The 25057-nt window shown below is 35.9% G+C and overlaps 1 protein-coding gene across 3 annotated transcripts in view; it reads right to left on the bottom strand.

Annotated features, from left to right (window-relative positions):
- Positions 1 to 10496: 10496 nt before the first annotated feature.
- wash (washout) overlaps positions 10497 to 25057 on the bottom strand; it is a 136634-nt gene continuing 122073 nt past the window's right edge. For all 3 annotated transcript variants that reach the window (XM_068367116.1, XM_068367114.1, XM_068367115.1), the window contains exons 6-11: positions 23135 to 23261; positions 21845 to 21950; positions 20715 to 21085; positions 19252 to 19380; positions 13877 to 13945; positions 10497 to 10754 (exon numbers count right to left, since the gene is read on the bottom strand). In XM_068367116.1, the coding sequence (XP_068223217.1) occupies positions 10572 to 10754; positions 13877 to 13945; positions 19252 to 19380; positions 20715 to 21085; positions 21845 to 21950; positions 23135 to 23261 (985 nt within the window). In that variant the 3' untranslated portion in view covers positions 10497 to 10571. The remainder of the gene's footprint in view (positions 10755 to 13876; positions 13946 to 19251; positions 19381 to 20714; positions 21086 to 21844; positions 21951 to 23134; positions 23262 to 25057) is intronic.

The raw sequence follows: 25057 nt of genomic DNA, 5'->3' as shown, positions 1-25057 counted from the left end.
TTATGTATGGAATTTAGATAAAAGAAAGTTCGCTCTTGTATTCTAAGTAATAGTCTAATAATTGGTAATAAACTACAGGCATTCAATAGGCTGCAGGAAGGTGTCTTCATTCAATAGGCTGCAGGAAGGTGTCTTCAGCATTGACCACTCATTGCATTGAATGGATTTCAATTTAGAGGGTAGTATCCTCTCTTGAAGGTCCAGTGTATATAAACCCATAGACACCCTCTTTGGTAGTCATTGGAATGGGGGTAGTTTGATGTTTTTTGAATAAGTTTATTCAAAGAAGTTAAATATTAACCTAGGTCAACAATTTAGCTTTGATCAGGATTCATGGATGTATTTATGTAAAACCAGTTTCTTTATATAGTCATACTGATATTTTAATGTTTCTAATTCGTAGTTGGTGGTCCCCGGAAGGACTTTATTCATAGAATGGTGAAGACAAATCTCTGCTTATTTTATCAACTTTTTATTCTATTGGGAATAGTTTATTCTTTTAAGGTGTTTTTGAGCCATTTGGGTTGCATTTCATATCAAGATATTGATGCTATTTAATTTTCTTGTTTCAGGATTATCGAAAAAATTTCGGATGTTCCGCTATAGTGCCACGAGGAAGGTATGTTGAAGATTATTTTACAGCTTTTCCATGATATGCAATTGTACTTTTATTTTATGAGGGATGGGTTCTTTGTTGATATTGGTTATGATGACTATCCACATTCTATGAAGCTGTGATTAAATATTATTTCTGACTAGTCTTACCTTATATGATTTGTGAAAAGTTTGAATTGTCACTGATTGCTTTGCTTTTCTTTCAGCTTGCCAATCTTGGTGTGCAGCATTATATACAGTAGTTGCCTCGTACTCTAGGTAAGTTACTTTCATACAAATAAAACCTAAACATATTTGGACAATTTTTAGCGTTGAGTGAAGTTGGAAAAATTATATCGGTTTACTTTGATTTCCCTTGTACATTTATTTTTCGATGATGAAAAATGTTTGTGTGATTTAAGAATGATTTTGAACGTATTCGTACACTGATAAAGTGTTCAACCTTGTTGAGAAGCTTATGCTCTAATAGAATATTAAAACTCATTTGTATTACAGAAGCAGTGGTGCCTATTAGATGCTGAAAATTACATCGATGTGGCCAATATGTTTCATCAGCACAATAGGAGTTTCTAAGAGTTTCTTTGTCAATAATCGTAAGTACTAGTACTTTTTTATGTGGGCATGCTTTCAAATTCAGTTATATTTGGTTGGGAAATTATCCCATATATTATGAGTATAATGCCTCCCTTTCATGGGTTTGCTCTGTATTTATGTGCTGTACAGCACTATAGACTTATAGACAATAGACTATTTAAATACTATCCATTCTTAATCAGCGGTTACACAGACGTGTTATTGTTTTTGCATGAATGGAAGATTAACTTGAATTATAACCAGCAGGATTCACTTGTGTTAATCCTCTAGATTGATTCTTATAAATTTTGTGAAGTATTTTGTTAAGATGTCATTGAATGTATACTGTTTACTATGTTGTATTAAAGGTGTTTGTTTTATACTTCCAGGTATTGGAGATTTAATTGTATTTTACAAGTTGTGAAGTATTTTGTTAAGATGTCATTGAATGTATACTGTTTACTATGTTGTATTAAAGGTGTTTGTTTTATACTTCCAGGTATTGGAGATTTAATTGTATTTTACAAGTTGTGAAGTATTTTGTTAAGATGTCATTGAATGTATACTGTTTACTATGTTGTATTAAAGGTGTTTGTTTTATACTTCCAGGTATTGGAGATTTAATTGTATTTTACAAGTACTGTGTGATTATTAGCAAGAATAACGAGGAAAAGATTGGGTAAGTTTTAATAACATTGTATGAGCTTAAATCAATGGAACAGAATGTTGGTAAATAGTTGTATCTACCCTCCTAGGTTCAAGATTGATATAAAACTATCGGAAGATATTAGAATTTTTTCTTTTATTAAATCTTAGTTTTGTTTTAGGTGGTGGTGTTGGGGTTACAACAAAAAGTAGGGTTTTCTGAAGAGCCTGTATTTAATCTGATAATTCTTGAAACCTCGCTGAAGAGGTTGGTAGTGAACTTGAATATTCATTCCTGATGAATCTTGAAAGTCAAGAGTTCTGCAGTCTTAACACAGCAAAAGCCAGCAATGGTTGAACCCATTTGTTGTGGATTGCAGGACCTGATGACAAATTGCTGTAAGCAGTCTAGTGTTATATTCTCATTGCTCTCTTACATGGAAAAGCATTAGACTAAAATTTATCTTACGACAGGTTGGGAGAGTTGACCATTTGGAACCCCCAGTAATCACGAGGTAAGTTTATTGCAAATTAGTGTTTTTTATTTCTAATGGAAATCTTATAAAAATATTCAGAAGCTGGTAAAAGTAATAATGAAATTTCCTTTAAATGACAATCACAGCCTGATAAGGGGAGATAGGAATGTGTAGGCGTAAAACTCACAGAAGGATTTCTCTCTAATCTAAAAGTGAAAAAGTTTCCTTCTTATTGATACGAGTAATGACTGGACATTTAATTAGTTATTATACCGTTTTCAAGACTTGTAATAGTGTGCTTACATGAGTCAGGACAATTTTTAGCTGTTTAGTGATGATTTGTTATCCCTGTCTCAAGGAATATATGTGGATAAAGTATAACTGAGATTATGACTTTCTATTCTCCTAAGTTGATATTAGAGTACTAAAAAATTGTTCCTTTACAGGATGCAAGAGAAAGTTGCCTGAACTCTTAAACCAACATTTGAGGTACGTAATGTTTTCCTTATAATTTTTAGTGCTGTAGTTTGTCCAGGCTTGTTCAACATCCGTATATAAATTTGTGGGTTAAATTTTAGTCCATGTGATCATCTTGTGTTTGTTGATTTTCCCAACTAATGGTTCGACTTGACCACAGAGTCGCTCATTTTAGTCTAATTGCAACTTGAGTGCTAAGGTTGGTCAAAGAATAATTAGTGTTGACGTAAAGCAAGCATGCGTCATAACCTGCTTGGTTTTGTTAACATTGACATATGTTTATCAGGCATATTTGTACTTCATTATATATTATATAATAAGTTCATGTCATAACAAGGATTTAATAGGATTTTTTTTTCTTTTTACTAGGCAAGCTGCGATTCTAATTTGGAAAATACAAGATGCAGGCAAATTATTTCGTCAGCCAAGGTCTATTAATTCAAGGTAGGTATTCCTGCTTTTATTGTATTGCCCGTCATAAAATTTTGATTATACAAACTATTGCATAAGTTTTAGATTTTAATTTACTTTGATATGTAATACTTACATTGTACAAGGTGGTGTTAGGTACGAAACTTCGTGTAAATATGATTTTCTTGTGGAAAAAAAAATTGTGATTAGATATAGCAGTTAGGTAGTAAAGATGAATTTTAAAGTGTGATGACAGGCCTACCAAATATTTTTGGAATATAGAATATTAACTTATAGGTCTGTTTCAACAATATTCTCATACCAATGTAGAGAGAATTATTCCAATGTTATATATCATGGCCTTCTCTAAAAATAAGAAATACATTTGTATTAGAACTATTATACAGCACATTTAGTAAATCTTATGTAAGCAATGTTTTAGTACTTTATTTTTCGGGATGAGACGATGACGAATCTGAGGTGTTATCAGTCTCTTGTAAGTGAAGTTGTCTGGCCATGTTCTATGGTTGCTGCTTTAACTGCTTGGGATTGGTGCACTTTAAAGATGTTTATTTACGAGGCATTTGTCTGATAAGAGTACTTACAGAAAGGATGTATTAATCTTGGTGGAATCTTGATATTTTCTTTTCAATGTTTCAGGTGGTGAGGGGCAGGTTCTGAGGTGCTGAAAACTTGAAGGTCTACTATTAGGTAAGAAAGTTTTTCCCCGCATCTATGAAACCCTATTGGGATCAGTAACCCATGCTTGATGAAAGTATGCAAGCATCTAGTTTCAATTTAGTCAGGAATGTATAGTTAATAGTTTTGTTTCTACTAGTTAATTTATGGGGGTTTACATGCCAGATTATTGTGATAACCTAGAAGAGTAGACTATCCCCCATCAGGCTGGTCTATAGCCACAAATTTTGTTAACTTGTCTGTCCATCGTCTTCTCTTCCTTCCCTGCTGTCTTTCTATGATTTTAATAATTTTAATCTTCACAAAATCACAACTAACTCGACTGGCGATAGGTTATGAGTGTCTTGCTCCTTTTTTACAAATTTCTTTTAAATTCCCATAAGTTCTAATCAAGGTTGCTTTATCACAATAGTTTTTCCGATCAGTATCTTCGGTAAAAAGACAATACAAACTTACATATTATAAACGTAATATAAAGTAACCATGAGAATTTCTTGTGTGAACAAAATGTCAGGACTTTATTTTTTTCTTTTTGATATCTTACCAATGTGAGTGGTTGTTAAAAGAGTTATTGCCTAAAAGACTTGCTTGCATCAGTCTGTGAAACCCTCGGTAGTTATTTGGATTGGTTAACAATTTAATGATGAGTTAAATTGAGACAAGCATATGTCAGCACTAATGATGGTGACAAATTAAAACTGATATTTGGTAAATATATTTTATATTGTTGATTAAGTATAAGTTTTAAGTTTTTTTTTCTCATCTTCATGCAGGTACTCCATTGAGCATCAGTGTGGCCTTCTTTATCAACCATATTAATTGTGCATTTGCCAGGTAAGGTGGATTTGTACAACCCCTGGGTAGCTGTTCATTAGATAATTTTTAAAAGTTGAAATTATTTTGGTCCCGCCTTGTCAGGTTATGGATTGAGACCTTAACTTTGAAAATCTTCTCAAAGATGTGACAAATATTATTGGGCAATGTATATACTATAGATAGATATGTTGTACACATACTGTTAGTCCCACATTTTACTCTTTATCAGTGCTAGGTAAGAAACTTGGGTGGGCAGAAATATTTCTCATTGAATGAATTTCCATGCCTGTGATCCTGTGACAGCAAATTGTATCTGTAATAAGTATTTGTGGTTCATTCGAAAATTAGTGATGGGCACGAGTGTTGGTAGTAAAGTTATCCATGTGTGTATATGCAATAGCTTAGTAGGCATTAGTGAAAAAGAAAGTGAGGACTCTTAAACGTAAATAGCAGAATTTTAATGATGATTTTAATCGAGACAAGCATATGTCAGTATTAATGATGGTGACAAATGAAGACTGATATTTGGTTAATATATTTGTTATATATGTGAAAAAGTTTAGCATTTAATGTGTTCTTTTCTTTTCCAAGAACTACTGTGAGCATTGAGAATTCTTTACCTTCAGTGATTTCTCTGATTAATCATTCTTCTGCCAGGTAAGATTGATTTATACATCTCCCTCCCCCCTAGTATGTCAAATAGAAAATACCTTGCCAGGTTAAGACTTCAAATTTAAAATATTTGCAGTGTTGAATGTTCATGAAAATTTTCACTTTATGGATGAAATATTTATATATATGCTCTTTTTTTTTTTTAAATTTGTTGGTCAGTCCAAGATTTTAAAGAGTAATTTTCAGCCTATTAATATTTATATAATTGTTAGTCATAATATTGATACAGTTAAATTATTAGAATAGGCAGTACAAGGGATTTTACATTTGATAATTGTAAGGAACTATGGTCACTTGAACACAGATTTGAAAATATTTGACTTCAGTATAAAAACTTGTGACTGGTCATGTGCATAAAATTGGAATTAGTGACTTGTGTAAGGGAAGTATTGAATTAGTGTCTTATGATGATTACTGATCTTTTTCATTCGCGGTGAAAACCAGACAGCTTATGCTTGTGGTGGACCATTATGTCTGATATTAGTAGTACAGTTGTTATAACCAAGTGAGAAATGCATATTCCTAATGTCTTTTTCTCCGCCAGGTTTCTTTGACTAATGGAAAAGAAAATCTTGTGCTGGGTAAGTAAATAAAATTCTATTTTTAACTTATTGACTTTTGCCCAGCCCCTCTGCTTTTAACTATTACTATTCAAGGTGGTCTCATGATTCTTTACTTGTCCATTCTGAGAATTTTCCTAAAGGCCTAGGGCTGCCTACTCCTTGATATACTGTGTAGGCATTACTATGGGTTTTTGTTTGGGCCTGCGCCCCCAAAAACTGAGTTGTCCGATTTACATCCATCTACACGTGCAATTTTTTATCGTTTTTCTTGCACTACCCTGGAAATTTTACTCAAATGGTCATAGTAGATTTTACAGTTAAATTGCTAATTCCTTACACTACAAAGTTAGAATTATATTTTATTTCTTGTTTATGATTTTTAATATTTTGTGCTGGATTTTACAGTTAAATTGCTAATTCCTTACACTACAAAGTTAGAATTATATTTTATTTCTTGTTTATGATTTTTAATATTTTGTGCTGGGTTATCTTTGGCCTCCCTGTCCCCATACAGGACCAGTCCATTTTCGTTATGACCTAATTCATTGGAACTTACCATAACCTGCTTTGAGTAATGGTACTGCTTAAGGGGTTGGTGGCCTACTTTGTTGAAAATTGACCATAAAAATTTGGTGAATTTGTCATGCATTTTGTCATTGCTTAAATAAAATAAATTGCAATTTTTCGTGATGAATGTTCAGTTCATATTATAATGATTGACACAAAGAACGGCCATCTGATCATGTTGGTTTGCAATTAATGGTAATTTTATTGAATATGTTTGACACCAATTTTATTTTATTCCAGGTTGAGGTATTGTGTGCTGAGGAACTATTTCTTTCTTTAAAGTAAGTTGGGTCATGTACATTATTAGTGGGATGTTTGGTATTGATGATTAACATTCTTCTCCACATTAAAATTATGAAAATAGAAGTAACTGATCATTTCTTTGGATAATTATACAGTATTTTTTTTTTCCATCAAGTTACGGAGGCTATATCTGTTTTATTAATCAGAGTATTAATGGAAGTAATTGATATTTCCTTTGGACAATTATATTTACTAAGTAAATTTCTTGATAGATTTTTTTTTTTTTTTTAATTTTTATTAGAAAGGTGTTTATAGAGTTCCGTAGGTTAAATCTTTCCGTTTTATTGATCTGAGAGTATTATTACAAGTTGCCTGGAAAATATCAACGTAAAGAAATTTTGTTGTAAAAGAAGTTAGATTGTTTTCATATTTAAAATTACCTTTGATTTGCTCTAATTGATGTCAGTTATTTCAATATATATTAGGTCTCTTAAATTGGGAGAAAGCAAGAGATAGTCTACCTATTGTATTATCAATGTGATGAAATCGAATTACCGTTTGAGTATAATGAAACCACGTAATGGCTGCATTTTATTAATGTCTGAAAGTTATTTAAAAGTAAAGTTCAACATGAAACTTGTACAGTATAATTAATTAAACTTTATATTACAGATGTACACTAGTTTACTCGGAGAATTGTGGAGACCCTGTAGGTTAGTATCTTATCAGGTTTCTCATATTTGTTTTAATCTAGAAATTATTTTCTATGAATGTTTTCTTGAATTAGTTAAAATTGTGTATATAAAAGGTTTGGATTTTGTAGTGATGATAATTGGAAGAGCCTGACGATATTTGAAGATAATGTTAGATCCTGAATTCTAAAAGAAAGTACTTGAAGTAATGTTGAGTATATAAATTAATGCCATGATTTTATGCTACCAGGTGTTGAAGGTGAACAAGGCAGACGGTTTGCATGGAACTATGGAATTTGCAAGGAAACGAATGAAGGGAAAATTAAAGGCAAGTTATTCACTTGATTTTTTTTTAAACTTTCATTTGAAATTTTTTCCAAGATCAAATGGTAATTCCTTACTGTCTATTATAAAAATGTGTAATTGATGTCTACCACATTTAAGACATTTCCTTGACTAGAAAAAAAAAAAAAAAAAAAAAACATTCAAAATGAAACTAGTTGTAATGTAGTGGTCTGGTTGACTGTTAGTATTATGGCAGTACTGACAGTTCATGATAGCATTTTTTTTTTGGGGGGGGGGAGGGAGGTGGTATTGATTAGTTATTATAGCTTGCTTATGTGCTCTTGATTTGAAAGTTATATCTAGTATTTTGATTAACTAACGTAAAGATTTGTGGTACTTTCCCTGTTAAGCAAGATTCATTTACTTTCCCTCACCCAATTCCTCCTTGTAATGAAGTTATAGCAAAGGTAATTTGATGATGAAAATGAACACCTCTTGGTTGATAATTTTTATGAAATCAATAAAAATCTGATTAACTTAGTTTATAAATTTGAATTTTTTTTTTCAAATAAATTTAATACTTGACACTGCTTTACAGGGTGTTGCTCTACACAAGATGGCAGGGTTTCCAGTGAACTAAAACGAGATTGATACCATACATCTGATTTTAGCTGTAAGTTTTAACACTTCTACAATTGTAGGTTTTTTTTAGAGGAGGAATCCAGAAGAATTGAATATCCTGATGACATTTGGTAGAAAGCTACAAGGGTGTTTGTCATTTGTCTAAGATAGTAATATTTTGTGCCTTGAGTTATATTGCAAATTTTTGATAAGTGGTGTGAATTTAAGGCTGGGATGAAAGGTACTCAATAAGCAAGATTTAGAATTAATTCTCTAATTATTTTTCCCTAACTCCCCTGTGTTGGTTAGTGCCAACCACAGCCTGTAAAATGGGAAAGAAAAATGTACAGACGTAAAACGCACAGACTAATACTCTGTGAACCTGTTCTGTCAACAAAAAGTCTCCTTTCATACCTATTTAGTACTACAACTGAAACTTGGATAAAATTGACTTCTGGGTTTTGAGCCCTAGACTCTAAACATCACTCGGCACATTGGAATGATAAAGGGTTTAGTGCGAAGCTGTCAATGATTTTGAGTAGTCTCCTTGATGTTGTAACCATATATTATGTACTCTGGAGATATTTAGAATGAGATACTTTGTAATTAAAAGTTAGCGTACTTGACCGGTTATAAGATGCACAGACATATGACACATTCAGCAGGTCGGATTTGGGAAAAAGTCTAGTGTATTTATGTAAGAGCACAATAGCAGGAAATAATAGTAGTATTATTAGTAATAATAAAAGTAATATGGCAGTACAGACAAGCAATAAACATACAAAAGACCTCAATGGTGGGAAATAAGAAAGGTGTTAATATTGGCATGCAGAGCAATCACAGGAACAAAACATTGAACACTAAATTAAAAGCCAGCAGTGCTTAAAGCAAAAGTAGGATTCTTTTTATGAAAGCATGCTGCTACTAAACTTAAATATACGAGTAAACATAGGGCAGTGATTAACTATTCCTTCTGTTTAGTTTTGACTTACGATAGTGGCAACTGATTAATTTCATACCTTTCAGATTGCAAGCCTGTTGCGTAGTATCGTGGGTTGTCCTTGTACTCCAGGTAAGTTATTTTCATACAAATATAAATGAAAAGTATGTCAAAATTACATTAGCATTAGTATGGTTTCGAGGTATTTGAATGAAAATACTACTATACTTTTACATTATTTTATGTTGGCTGGTCTTGGTAATGATGACTTTTATCCACATTCTATGAGGCTGTGATTAAATATTTCTTCTGAAGAGTTTTGACTATTTTAATCGGGGCAATTAACTGAATTGCAGCTCATTACTTTTACCTATCTTTCAGCTCTGCTAGCCTGTTGGGTAGTATCGTGGGTCGTTCTTGCACTCCAGGTAAGTTATTTTCTTACAAATAAGTGTTGTCGTCAAAATTATGCTAGCATTAGGATGCTTTAGAGGCATTTTGAATAAAAGCTTGGTAAAGTTGAATTTTCATTTTAAGATTATCAATACTTGAACATTATTTTGTGCAGGCTGGTCTTTGTAGTGATGACTTTTATCCACATTCTATGAGGCTGTGATTAAAAATTTCTCCTGATTAGTCTGGACTAATTTGATCATGGCAATTACTTAAATTGCAACTAATGACTTAACGTACCTTTCAGCTCTGTAAGTCTGATGGGCAGTATCATGGGTTGGCTTGTACTCCCAGGTAAGTTATTTTCATAAAAATTAATGTATAAATAGTTATGTTGTAAATTAAGTTTGTAAAATATTAGCTTTGTCATTATCTTGAGTAATCTTTATACATCTTATATTGGATAACCTAAGTTAGGTTTTTAGTGGAATAGTCTTTTTGTTCCAAACTATCTTGAAAAGGATAAATTTCATTTACGATGTAATGGTAATGATATACAGCCCTGAAATAAATTTACTCTTGAAATTTATTGTATTCTTAATCCTTTAAATGTTCCTTGGTGCCTAGCATTACTCTTTGCCTTATGGTCAAACATGTATACTATTTGTAAAGCAGGAAATATTTCCACTTAACCCTCTGCAATAACTACAGTATCTTCTAGCATCACAACTGCTACTAGAACTGAGATAGTAGTGAGATACTGACATCCTATCAAAGTTTGAAGATGAGGAAAAACTGATAAATGTCATTAGTGCAATACATATATTTCTTATGACAACACTTGATGTTTATAAGAGTAAAAACTACATTATTTGCAAGAAACTTAGTTTTCATCCCAGTCAAAATCACTGCCATTGTCTTTATCCTCTTTGTCTGAAGTTTCAATTGCAACAGGTGGTGGGGGTATTAATGCAGACATTTTCTCCATTGTTGTCAATCCTCCACTGTTGTCAGTTTGTTTAGAATCTACTGCATCTTTATCCTTCTGCTGTCCACCAGATATACCCTGGAATAAATAAGAAAAAAAAATACATTTTTTTTCTACCAAGGTAGTTTTTCCCTGCAATTAGATGTTTTAAAATTAAAATGACATTAAAAAGAAAAAATACTATGAAACATTAAAAGCAGCCTATTTTACTGCAGTAAGTTGTCATGCAATGGCCCATGTTTTCACACTGCAAATGATTGAAGCAATTTCACGTCTAAAATTGCATCAATGGGCAAGGTGGTTTTACATACAACCTACAATACTTTACATGACCATTAGCTCCCTGGATTTTATGTTGAATGGTTTTCTGGTAACTAGCCAGTAACTTTATATCATTTTAGCTCATAAGTAAAGGGAAGGAGAAGAGTGTGTAACAGGAAATTAAAGCAGACCCCATCCAAGTGATGATTGTTCCCAAACTATTTACAAGCCCTCATCCCTGAAGGAGTACGATGATATTCGAGGTGGAAATTGGCAGTCCAAGTGATTTAACGGTGTAAGCAACCAGCCATCGGAGAACTGGTGTTCTCTCCAACATTGGACATAGAGGTACTGCCAAATGCCTGTGGTACCTTCATAAGCTACATGGAAATGCCTTTTAACGCTTGGGCAACTTGTTTCCTCAGAAACTAAGGACTTTCCCACAGGGCTAGTCTTTCCCTTTAACCTTCGGTTGCTGTGGCCCTCCTTGGAGTTGACTGATTCCCCTTCAGAGGAAAGACTTGAGTAAGGTCATCTCGGCTGGACACCAGCAAGTCTCCTCCAGCTTTGTCTACGGTGTCTCCTTAATTTGGAGCTTTTCTTGATGGACACCCGCCCTCGGAGGCTCTTCAGGAAGAGTATGCTTCGCCAAGGATATCTCCGGCGTTGGAGAATTCAAGATCAAGGAAGCGAGTATGTGATCCTTAAGGCTATCTCCGTAGGGCTTCCTCTTTATGGCGTACTCTTCAGAGTATGTTTACGGGGTTGCTAGTTGGGGATTGTAGACCCTCCTTTGGGCAGTCAACCTACTCGGGTGTTCCATCCTCCTTTGGGCAGTCAACCTACTCGGGTGTTCCATAATGAAATCTCTCCTCATCGTTCCGCACAAAAAACCACCACCTACCCACTCTTCAGACCTCAACCTCTGATCATACTTCTTCCCAGTGAACTGCAACCATACTCATCACACCATACTCTCCATGCCTGAACTCGCGGCGGAGAACAGGGACCCAAAGGCCGTGACAGCACAAGCTGAAAAGAAACCTGTCTGTCATATGATAGTCCTTGCTCCTCCAGTCATTATCTACCCCATGTATCTCCTCCCATTCATCAACTCTTTCCCCCTCTAATTTTGTACATTATCTACCCCATGTATCTCCTCCCATTCATCAACTCTTTCCCCCTCTAATTTTGTACCATCTGGGGATCGTGGTAAATCAAGAGATTTGTAGTCATCACCACCCAGGTGTTATACAAATTCAGCAAATTCAGGAAATTTTATTGGCAATTCTCAGCTAAAGGAAGGTTGTGCCCTTGGTATGACATATCTAAATGAGATGATTTTCACGACACCTCTGCCATCTACCTGTCGAGATTCTGCAATGTACAGGAGACAAAAAGATCTCTGTTTAGACTGATTCATACCGGTCAAAAAAAGTCAAAAAAATCATCCCGACTACTTTAGAGCCTCAGATTGTTAACAAAGTCCCTATTTTGTAGGGTTAGTGGCATCCCACAGCTAGAACAGACAGCGTGACATTCGTCAGGACTAAACCCGTGGACTGTCAGCATTAGAGCTAGAGAGGTCCGAGAGAGTTATGAATGGGACTCGGTACCCCCAAAGAACGGCCTCCTGTACCAATGAGTTTGAAGGCATCCCCCCACTGATGGTAGGTTGAACGGCCTCCTGTCCCTAAGAGTTTGAAGGCATTCCCCACTGATGGTAGGGTGGGGGGACTGTCCCTCTAGCAGGAGCCACAACTATCTCAATCCAAAAAAGTGCCATTTCCAGCAAAAGGGGGATGGTCATCCTGCTGCTGATTATAGAAGACAACTTTCAGCTACAGTAGAGTACTGAGGGTGCTGTGGCAAGTTCAAATGAGCCTGAAATTGCAAGGTCCCCCGATAATCACCGAGTTCATTCCTTGCACGTTGATACACTGGCCCTAATGCAGGGAGGGAAATAATATTTCTTTGATAATCTTGTCCTATTGGATTCCCTGTTCTAGCCTTTCACCCAGAAAATCCTTGGAGACCACACAGTACTTGAACCCTAAATATTTAATGCAAAAACTAAATATCCTGTATGCAGTAGCTACTCGATTAATATCATTAACATTAAGTTTTTACTTTTGAATCTGGTAAATATTCCATCCAATTGACTGTCAATAATTCATTTCTTAAAGATAAAAACATTTTCTTTAAAAATAGGTGTGGTAGGTTTATGATGTACACCACACACGAGTTTCCTAAATGACTAAGCAATTATATTTTTTCGGGTAGTGCACAATCCCTCTTGGAAGGGCGGAATGAATGAGGTAATATCTCGACTGTATATAAACTTTAACTCTGAAATCTGAGAACCGACCTACAAGTACTGTACCGTACTGCGACGGTGTGCAAGTCCTCTACTTTCAAAATCCTAAGTATCTTTAAAAGGTCTTACGTGGGACTCCTAAAGGTCCTATTTCCTTCATTCTCGCATTCTTTTTTTCTATCTTGGTTGCACTTTGATGCTGAATGTTCTAGCAAACCCCATTACCAGGCTTTGTAGCCCAAATTCATAACTTAATCCAATTTTAAATTAACATCCTCAAAAGAAGAAAAAAAATTAATATAAAAGTAATCAATACAGTACTATACTGTACTGAATGATCAGATAGTATTTTCAATCACACATATAGCCTTTTAAATGAAGCAGATTAACATTTATCACAAACAATGATAAAGCCACCATAAACATACAAATAAATATATTATTTACCCACCAATCATTTTCAACTGTAACTTGACCAGGTACCAGTGAAATCAAGATATACATTTTTAAACATTATTCTACACGTTGTTCCCCTAACCACAGAAATTTGGTCAATTAAGCTGATTTTTTTTTTATACGAGCATATGTGAAAGTAACAATCTTGAGGCAGCCATTCACTTACTTTGCGTCTCTGAGAAAGTCTGTTGAATAAATCGCTCATCAAATCACCAGCAGGGGGTGCAGAAACAGTCTGGAAAGATAAAAAATTAAATTCTCCCTATTACCTCATCATAATAATATTAATCCATAAAAGGTGGCCATAATCTACAGTAGTTTGTTAGATTTTTCTGTACATTACTATATCCAGAAAAGAATTTATTTAATAATGATGAAATAATTTATATACAAAAGGCTTAACTCGAAACTAAATGAGTAACTAATTTTTCCCAGCTATACAAACTCGAGTCATTTATATGGATTAGCTCCGTAATTGATTTATAAACAAATATAAGACAATGTATGGTTGCATCATATTCCCAGCTGCACTTGCTGCGTCGCTGCTTGCGACTTTATCACTTTGTTCTTGGTCGGGACTTATGGGGTGCATGAATAAATGACTTATTTGTATAGCTAGGAAAAATACAAAATCATTTTGAAATTTGTTCCTACATGAATACAATCCCTCGTCATTTATATGAGAGTCTTCCTTAGGAGGGAGGGCGTCCTAAGTTATAATTACTAGGGTATCTGTCTGGCACTTGACCCACTTATTCGTGTATCCTCTGCTCTTATGAGAGGCCAAGAAGATTATGATATATATTCTCTTCTAAAGGCAAGTGACAAGCAACAACCTGACAAGTTTGCACTTTTGTAAGAATTTTTTCAAATTCATTGGTTTAAGACAATATACCTACCCACAGTGAAGTGCTTATTTGGATATGCAGTCATTTATTACGTTGCCAACCATTGGGAAATTGGGTGGTTGATGGGGAATTTTTTATTTATAGTTCAATTTACGAAAAATACATTTTCCCTTCAAATTGAATTTCTGGAAGAGATTTTACTAAAGCATACCTATATAATAACCGTTTTTCACCTTAGTTCCATATTAGTACCAATCTTTGGAGAGGGCTTTGGCGTAACCAAAGGAGAAAACACGTGTGCCACTTCTCTAAGTTCATTATGGAGGCAGCCAAAGTCAAAGCTCTTGTGTTTCTTATTAATCCCCCAAGGGAATAAAACTTGTTTCTTATTAATTCTCCAAGGGAATAAAAACTTGAGTCCTGTACAGATTATCCTCCTTTTGGAGTCTGGTGAAGGGGAAATGCCTACAGTCAACTACAATTACCTTAGAAATGTCTGTTAGTATAACAGTTATTTTTCCTTTATTCAGATATTTATCACTCTTAAGATACTTGACCCTTTTACCCCCAGGCTACTTGGAACTTTCCATCCCTTAACCCCCAGGCATTTTTTTTTAAGCACATTTTGCAATATCCTCGAGGAATTTTCCGTTTTCTATCAGAGAGCATGTGACCAAAGCCTACCCCTTCCTAAGAAGGGGGAGGGGAAGGATCCAAGGGGGGGGGGGAGACCAGAACAAAATCGGGTGATCATTGTGATCGAAAGGGAGGGTGAGGCCACCCACCGTAACACAAAGGAAATACCCGAAACGGTGGCAATCATGTAGCTCCTGCGAACCCATGTAAAAACACTAAATATAATGGCAGACGTACATAATGACTAAAATAAAAGCTAACACGCCAAATGAGAACATTAGGGGGAAAAGAACACGGGGATATAAAATAAAAACAACCTTGACAAATCATGAAAAAGCCGAAAGGCAAATACACCAAAAGGGGCTTCCGAAATCTGTTAATAACGATCCAGAACAACCAAATGAGAACGTGTTCATCTCCCCGAAACAAATTCAAAAGAAAAAACCTGGCAGGAAAGGCTACCCACAGAAACCGCCTACGGATCGGCCAAATAGGCTAACAAGCACAGCGCTAATAAACCTGAAGGGTGTAGCTCGCTATAAAATATGACCTTGCCAAAATATTAATTTAAAATTTTTTTTTTTTTTGCATATTTTTGATAACTATGAGAAACTTCAGGCATTTTCCAAAAGAATTGAGACCAACCTGACCTCTATGACAAAAATTAGAGAAATTTAAAAAAGGGATTTTGACGAAGGAAAAATCTATTTCTGGGCTCTACAGTACCTGTGAAATGCTCCTCTAGCACCATTTCTAAGGCCTAGTTATTGCTGAATATACCAGAGAAAAAAAAAGAGATGCATGGAATGCCAGGAATAAACTCCTCGCGCTCACTCTTTGAGCGTCGGTATAGAAAACTGGGGCGTGATTGAACCACGACCATAGATCCCTCACCAATTAGACCTCTCCTTCATCAACATCCCCCTCCACCCCTACATCTCCCCACCCCTTATCATCATTCCTCTATCAGCACCTGCGTTGGTCAGATGTGTTTTATTTTGCTCTGTGTTGTTTTGTGTTTTTGAAGATGTCCGACGTTTTAGAGATCCCTGCTGCTCCGTTTTAGAGATCTCTGCTGCTCCCAAGCTGAGTACTATATTTATCTGTTTGGGATTTCTAGGTAGCAACACTTATTTATTCTTAACCGTGTTTGGTTTTTTGTTATCGCCGCTTGTTGTTCCCTTTCGGGGGTTTGCCGCGGCTATTGGTGTCGCTTCCTCGTGATCTCTGTTTTATCGGGCTTTCATTTAGTTTCTTATACTATTTGTAAGCCCTTGTTAATGTTTTGGACATCTAATTAGCAGTTTTTTTGCAAGGACGTACCAGTACGTCCATGGGGGTAAAGGGATGAGTTTTGTGAAACGTACCAGTATGTCCATTTGGCGTAAAAGGGTTAATATATACAATAATACTTTAAGCCATATGAGAGAGAGAGATAATGACCAAGTTGATATATTTCTCTATCATATCATCATATCTTTGGCTACATCTTCCACTTCCAATTGCTTGGCATGCGTTGAAACCTTATCCAAATATTTTGGATATCACAGTATACAAAGCTCATTTTGCAAGTTCCTATAAATTTGCCATCTTAATATTATTTCATTTCACTGAAAATTTTCCCTCGGCCCCAAATTAATTCTATTGGGTTGCGTTTGCAGTGCAGGTAAGGAGGAATTAGCAAAAATATTTCTTGCCAACTTTCTGCAGAAGTTATCCATCCATCCATCCATATACCAAGGTACTTCCCCCAATTTTGGGGGGTAGCCGACACCAACAATAAAACAAAACAAAAAGGGGACCTCTACTCTCTATAATTCCTTCAGCCTAATCAGGGACTCAACCGAGTTCAGCTAGTACTGCTAGGGTGCCACAGCCCAACCTCCCACATTTCCACCACAGATGAAGCTTCATAATGCTGACTCCCCTACTGCTGCTACCTCCGCGGTCATCTAAGGCACCGGAGGAAGCAGCAGGGCCTACTGGAACTGCGTCACAATCGCTCGCCATTCATTCCTATTTCTAGCACGCTCGCTTGCCTCTCTCACATCTATCCTCCTATCACCCAGAGCTTTCTTCACACCATCCATCCACCCACCCAAACCTTGGCCTTCCTCTTGTACTTCTCCCATCAACTCTTGCATTCATCACCTTCTTTAGCAGACAACCATTTTCCATTCTCTCAACATGGCCAAACCACCTCAACACATTCATATCCACTCTAGCCGCTAACTCATTTCTTACACCCGTTCTCTCCCTCACCACTTCGTTCCTAACCCTATCTACTCGAGATACACCAGCCATACTCCTTAGACACTTCATCTCAAACACATTCAATTTCTGTCTCTCCGTCACTTTCATTCCCCACAGCTCCGATCCATACATCACAGTTGGTACAATCACTTTCTCATATAGAACTCTTTACATTCATGCCCAACCCTCTATTTTTTACTACAATATATATGTTTTATTTTTAGAGTCCTCCTTTACCAACTCTAAAAGTTGACTTTTCAATCTTTTCTTTCTTTTGTTTCATACCTAAAGAGATGAGGCACAAGGTCAGAGAAGTATATACCAAATCTACATATATTCACTAAGGTTTACATTAATGACTGGTTTAAAGCATTTAATACCCTGTGTTTAAGCGACATTTACTTTTCAACTGCTATTCACCACCTCCACCAAAAGGGAGTGCCAGTTTTATAAGATGTGAACATTAAGAGATTAACATTAACTACAGGTTTATTGCTTTTTAACTGACCATCAGATACCAATACTTGACCTGAGGCCCGAGATTGTAGAAGTTGCAACATGTATGACACGTTACTCAAGTATGACATAGAAAAACTGCAATCACTGCTAATGGGGACAAAACGGATGAGAGAGCATTAGCTACTAGTTCCCGCAAGAAAGACATTGAGGACCTACCTGCAAAACCTTCACTATTATTTTTGCTCTCTCTCTTCCTCTCATTATAAGGCAGTCTACAAGGAGCTTACAGCACAGATCATGCTCATGTGTGGCAATCACTTCACAATTCAGCAACCCTGAGAAAACTCCTCAATGTAAATCAAGGTTTTACCTGCTCCTGAAGCATACTCCTCGGTCCAAAGCTAGGGAAGCACACCTAGAAGCTTCAGCAAACTATATGTGGAGTGTAAAGTGTTGAACAGTCTTTCTGAAATTGTCATGAGCATTGCCAAGAATGATGCCAAAGAAGGCTTAGCCTTCCCACTCGAAGAATATGCCCGCTTTAACAAGAGGCCACAATCTACACTTAGTAAATGGGGATAAATACTGATTGAGTAGATCTATCTCCAGTTTTGCCATAAACAGATGAAGTGTCCAACCTACACTTGCATTTCTGCATTGTTTCTTTAGCACGAAGCCAAAATCAACCCTTCTCAAGTTCAAGTATAAAATAAAAGATCAAAGCTTTGGATAAGACATAACAGTACGACCGTACTTGTAAGGTCAAGACAAATGTTAAGTGTCTTTGACAGGAGAGTGGGTAGTGCTACTTGCCAGTACTCACCACCTGATGTTAACTATCTCGATAACAATTTCATTGAATGTTCCAGGTTTGCAGAAGACATTCCCCATTTTAAAGGCTGAATGGTTTATACACGTGTAGGAACAAAGCACCATCATAACATCAAAACTTAAATCTACTAAGACTAATGGCATATAAAATTCTTAATGACAGGCAGTGAGACTAGTCAAACTAGTTTTGAACCCTCCTATGAATCTTAAGTGAAAATAATGTTGCCAGTATAGCTAGATAGCGCTGCTTTTCCGGCTAACATTAGTCATATGAATATTCTTATACTTCAATAAATTGTATCTACTTCAGTCTTTCCAGCTTGTGATGACATGACCACAAAATTTCTCTGATGATGACAAGTACGTAATCTATTCTCAAAACGAAAATTAAAACCTGATACTGTACTGTATATTTTTCTAAAATCTAATAATAATAGTTACAAATCCATTTATTAAAAAATATTCAAGCACTGTTCAAATACAAAACTTTAAACATAAAAAGTAGTCTACATACCTCTTTCTTCTTGGACTCTTTCTTACGGTCCTTACTACTCCGAAGTTTAGCTTTACCTGCCCCTCCAGCAGCCTGAATGGCTTTCATCAAATCACCACGTAAATCTGATGATGCTGCAGCTGGGATACCCTGCAAAAATATGAAATACAGTAAGTGTATATTTGACCTTCCTTTGTGGCATAACCAGTTTAAATGCATATTATGTACTCCTAAAATCTATAAAACACAGAATACAACACCATAGCTACCATTTACTAAGGAATGCCCTGTATAATACAGTCAGGTCTTACCATGCACTTAGGTTAGGTAACAAACACACCAATGAATGCTGAAAAAACTTAAATAATTGCTTTACCCTTAATAACACTTCAGCCCCACTATTTCCTTGTATGATTAGAAAAAAACGCGCATCTCAGCCATGAGAGAAAATACTAATGTAGTAGTACCGTATTGATAACTATATAACTCCAGATAAAGGAAAACATTCATAATTAAATAACAGAAAATAGAAAAGACAAAAAGCAATTACAGTACTATTATGCAAGGGTTTGAAAATTAACAAGTCGGTAGGTTGAAGCCGATTCTGTTATATAAGTGAATTTTCAAGCCTTTATGTATTATTGTAATGGGTTTTCGTATGTTATATAAAATCCTATTCTGTATTTGGTTATAAAATAGTGAATAAATATTCATAAATGTTGCAAAATTGTATTTAAGGCCCTTTCCACAAATGATAAAATTTACAAACTGTATATCAAACCTTTGATTGCTAAGGTCTAACTATTATCATTTTTGTTACAAAATACTTTAATTATTAATATCATGCTATAAAAAAATTAACTCATCCATAGTTTGTCTTATCACAGGTGAAAGCTAACTATGTGCTGTAGAAGTACATGTTCCTTACTCACAGGAAGGAAGTAACTGCATTTTTTTTTAAAGATAAAAGACTGACAGAAAAATCGATATGAAGCAAAGATCTACCATAAACCAAAATGAGTTATGCATAAAATTCAATCTCCTAATCTAAAGAATGAGAACAATATTACAGAGTAGGAACAGTGGCTGCCTACAGTTAACCCTTCACAAAGGTACAGAACACATGGATTTGAAAGTTTGTATCCTCATAGGAATAAATATACCTTCACCACAAGCTAACTTTTGGTGCTCTTCCCCTTATAAGCAAGAGAGCTCATTAAAAAATAAAATATCACATAAATATGTAAAGAATCAACAGCTGAGAGAGGAGCCTGGCGACACATCTGTGCCTGCCACAGCCGAAGACAAAAGTGGCTGTTCTAAGACAAGTTGGAAGGCAGTGCTTCACTTGTACAGTACCATATGTCATTAACCAACTAGCTTGTTAAGGATTCAATATCCATACCAGCAATGCTAAACACATTCCTATTTCAAAGGATGAAAGCTTTATATACAGCACTGAAAAGAACAAATTAAAAGCTTACCTTTGGAGCATCCTTGGGTACTCCAGTGTCTTCAATTGGCTGTGCTGGTGGGGGAGGAGGAGGTGGTGGTGGTGGTGGAGGAGGAGGAGGGGGTGGTGCATCCCCAAGGGGAGGAGGGGGAGGGGGAGGTGGTGGAGGTGGAGGTGCTGTTATATTTGAATTAAGGGCTGGAGGAGGAACAGTATTTAAAGATGGTGGAGGTACAACAGCCACATTTGCTGGAGGGGGTGGTGGAACAGATTCTTGTGAAGGCGACTCGGTTGATGTCGCAGCAGGTGAATCAAGAGAAAATGTTGGGAGATCTGGCATTCCAAAGGATGGGGCAATTGTAGGTCCTATATCAGCACTATAAAGCAGATCATTGGCGATTCCTGAAGAGTAACGTTCAACTAGTTAGTAAAAAAAAAATATACTGTACAGTAAAATTTTTATGATTTTAATATTTACCAAATATTCACTGCACTTCCGACCCTTTAGCGCAATGAATATTTGGTAGTCACTAGAGATTGAAAAATAATAACATTAGGAGACACAGCAACATGTTTTTCACTACATTTACCATATCTAACATTAATAATGAAGCAGTAAAATACAACTTGAAAAGTATTTCCTAAATATAAATAAGTGCTATCTAAAATGCTTAACTTCTAATATCATAAGAATATGCCTTGTGACACACTTACAAACATGATTCTTAAGTACATTACGATGACTGATGAATCTCATACAAATAAAGTACTGTACTGCAAAGTGAAAATCTTTCGAGTATGGATAAGTCTGCCAATGTTAGTTACAGTAAAACTTAAACTTTATCTTTTTCAAGATATCCAAAAGCTAAGAGTAATTTTGCATGGTTTCTAGTATTACATTTACTGTACTCTTATTATTCAATTTAGGCAATTATCAAACACTGAATACTGTACAGTACATCTATTCAGGTGGTCAAACTAGGAATCGCCATGATAATGCGTTTGGTAAGTTTATGTTAAGTTGGGACGTTACAGTATTTTAAAATACTTAAAAATGGAGCATTACTGAAATGGAAAATCCTTTCATTTACAATAAACACCTCAAATTAAAAGAGTAACTGAATTGTCGAACAATGTTCTCAAAAAGATATGTTATCTTACCTGGCAGAGATGGAAGTTCCATTGGGAGATCTAAATCGGGTAAATCTGAAAAATCTGGCAAGTACTGGTACTCATCCTTTTGAACTAATCCAAGATGGTCCCCTTCCTGAAATAGTTTCAAGATGATCAGTATGTTACTATGGATTCAGAGAGAGTAACATTAAATGTACTATGACGCCATTATATCTTAAACATACCCCCCAAGTTTTTTTAGTCTAAAATGAGTATAATAATAATACAGTATTCTGCTATTTTACTTTTACTCCAAATACGTAGTTTTGCATCATCCACGAAGCTCCTTCATATGTTGGAAGTCAAAGAAAAATCCTGGATTTGTGTTTATGACATCGCATATTATAATGAGATCAATCTGTACTTGTGTGTATAGAAATTTACGGAATACATACAAAGTACTGCACTATAAAACTTGTTTGTATTAACACTACACAATGTCTTTTTCATCCATCCATCCATATACCAAGGTACTTCCCTCAATTTTGGGGGTAGCCTACACCAACAATGAAACAAAACAAAAAGAGACATCGACAAGTCTTTTTCAAGAATAAGAAATACAGTATTACTGATATATAAGAGAGAGAGAATCTTTATTTTCTCCAAATAGATACCATAAGAATCATAGTTTTTCAATCAGTTTCATCTAATCTATTCTTCAACTGGCTAGTAGTATTGGTGTAGCATTACTGTACTGTATTTCATTTACCTAATAAGTTCTAATACATATACTGATGTTTTTCTCTAGAATTAGAGAAACCCTATTGAGTGAGTAAGGATGTTTCAAATAGATAATGAAAATAGATACAATATGTGTTTGGACCTTCTCAAAATCCAGTAATTATATCTGAATCTTGGAAGTTTACTGTTTTATAAAAATAATTGAGCAGAAGTTTTCTTATCTATAAAATAAGATTGCTTATTTCAATGCTTAACTACAGTTCACTTGCTATTCAGTCTTTGAAAATAGCTTGGCCACATAATAAAAAGGTTAAAAATAAAACTTATAACAACACTATATATAACACACGCATTACCCTATTCACTGTCGACAGTAAATAGGGTATAATATTTTTAGTGGTTCCGTATTCACCTATGTGGCCTCGTCCTGCTCAGTCACAGTGTCACAGTTCCACAATGGCCGCAAGCTATGTTTCTTTACTATTCACTACTATTTTAGTATGTAAAGACAAAACTAATATTGCAGAGGAGAAATCCAACTTAGGTAAATGAATTAACACTGAAATTTACACAACCAAATATTCAAAATTATCATACCTGCAGAGTTGTGGGAGCATCATGCAAAGTAGGCCCAGAATTAGCAGTGTCAGACCTACTTCTTGCTTCCTCACCACGAGTTCCAGAAACTACACCCAGGGGATCCAACACCATATATTTCTTGTAACTGCAAAAAACAGCAAATAATATTGACAGATACTGATCATCAATACAGTAAGCTCAATTTTGAAGAAAAGAAGCATTCTCATAGTGGTAAAGCAATTGACCTATTAACTTTTGTTGAAAAAAATATTTTCTTACTAATGCGTTACATTTTATACACAAAGAAACTGGGTTCTGAAAAGTAACAATTAATTAATTAACTGTTTAATAAATATTAAGGTACAGGATGATATATCTACATATTTCTCGCTGTCACTATTACTTATTACTAAAACATTATAAAATTTCCACCAATTTGTCTCCTAAATTGAGTATCAACAGCATCTGATATTCTGAAGAAGTGACCCCTTCAGATACTGACCAAAACTAACATTATTAAGCATCGGTGATCAAACAAGACGTGGTGTTCGTAAAGTGGAATGGTCAAGGGAATCCTTTCCAATCCTATTAAAAAATCTTAACCTGAGGGATATGGCATAGTTTAATTTCTATACCATAGAGTACTTTTATAACAAAACTGAAGAGGCAATGATGAGCTAGATGGAAACTAAATTCTTGTACAAGTCTCTTAAGACAACAAATAATTTAGGAAATTACTCAGGAAAAAAACTTTTTCTTCAAAATGACAAATTCGAAGAAAATTTGTATTTTTCCTAACCATACAAACCTTAGCTATTTACATTGGGTTTACCTTTTAGCGCAGCTGAAATGGCGAGCCATTAGAATTTAACGAGGGTGTATTACCCCCGCGCTAGTTAGCGGGGGGGGGGGGGGGGGTAGGGGAGTGGTAGCTAGCTACCCCTCCCCCCTCACACACAGGTGAATGCTCACTTTCACTTAAAGGTAGGACTTGTCTTGGGGGACAGGTCTGGCGGGCAAATATGTGTAAATAGCTAAGGTTTGTATGGTTAGGAAAAATACAAATTATCTTCGAATTTGTAATTTGTTCCGTAACCGAAATACAAACCACGCTATTTACATTGGGTGACTTACCCCTTAGGTAGGGTGGAAAGTCCCCAGCCATACTGGCTTTGGCTTTACCCGGGGACTCAGAATCCGAGTGAGTCGCACTCGAGAAAAGGAGTCCCTGCACCTCATAAGTTCCTTGCTCCGCAAGGAACCGTGTGGCCTACATAAGCTTGTGTGTGAAGGAAGAAGTGTGACCCGTCCTAGGCAGTTGACCTGGAGTTCCAGAAGGAACTCTGGGTTAGGACGTTCCCAATACCACCTCGTCAGGGTATGGGGGACGCGACAGTATTGACTCAATACTCTGAACACAAGGAAGCATGGTTTACCTGCAGAGGTTCGAGGTCAGCTATGCAGAGACCAGGATGCTGCTTCCCCGTAGAGGGGATGATGAAGAAAGAAGTAAGGGCCAGACATACTTCTTTCGTTCATGCAGACTAAAACCTGATAACAATGCCCTCAACCTTCTGCTACCTGTCCAAAAAGGAGCCTGAGGTTAGACCAGCTGTTGTGTAGCCACCACAGAGTGATAGAAAACGTATCGAGACTCCTGTGGGTCACGCCCTGCAGGAAGCGGGCTGCGAAGGTCATTAGACGCTTCCAGACTCCAGCTTGTAGCACCTGCGTCACAGAGTAGTATTACTCGAAGGCGAGGGACGTTGCGATGTATCCAACATCGTGCTGTAGGGCGACGTGACGGGGGAGGGTCTGGAGACAGGTCGAGATGAATGTCCTTGAGTCCGGGCTGAAGAGGTATACTGGTGACTCTCCCCCGTGTCCTCCTTGTGCTCCCAAGTCGGCTGCAACTGAGGCCAAACTGCAGCTGCTCCAAAA

Source organism: Palaemon carinicauda, chromosome 45 (assembly GCF_036898095.1).
Source record: "Palaemon carinicauda isolate YSFRI2023 chromosome 45, ASM3689809v2, whole genome shotgun sequence".
Taxonomy (NCBI): Eukaryota; Metazoa; Arthropoda; class Malacostraca; order Decapoda; family Palaemonidae; genus Palaemon; species Palaemon carinicauda.
The sequence above is the reverse complement of the archived record's forward strand: the minus strand, read 5'-3'. Positions and strand labels throughout refer to the sequence as shown.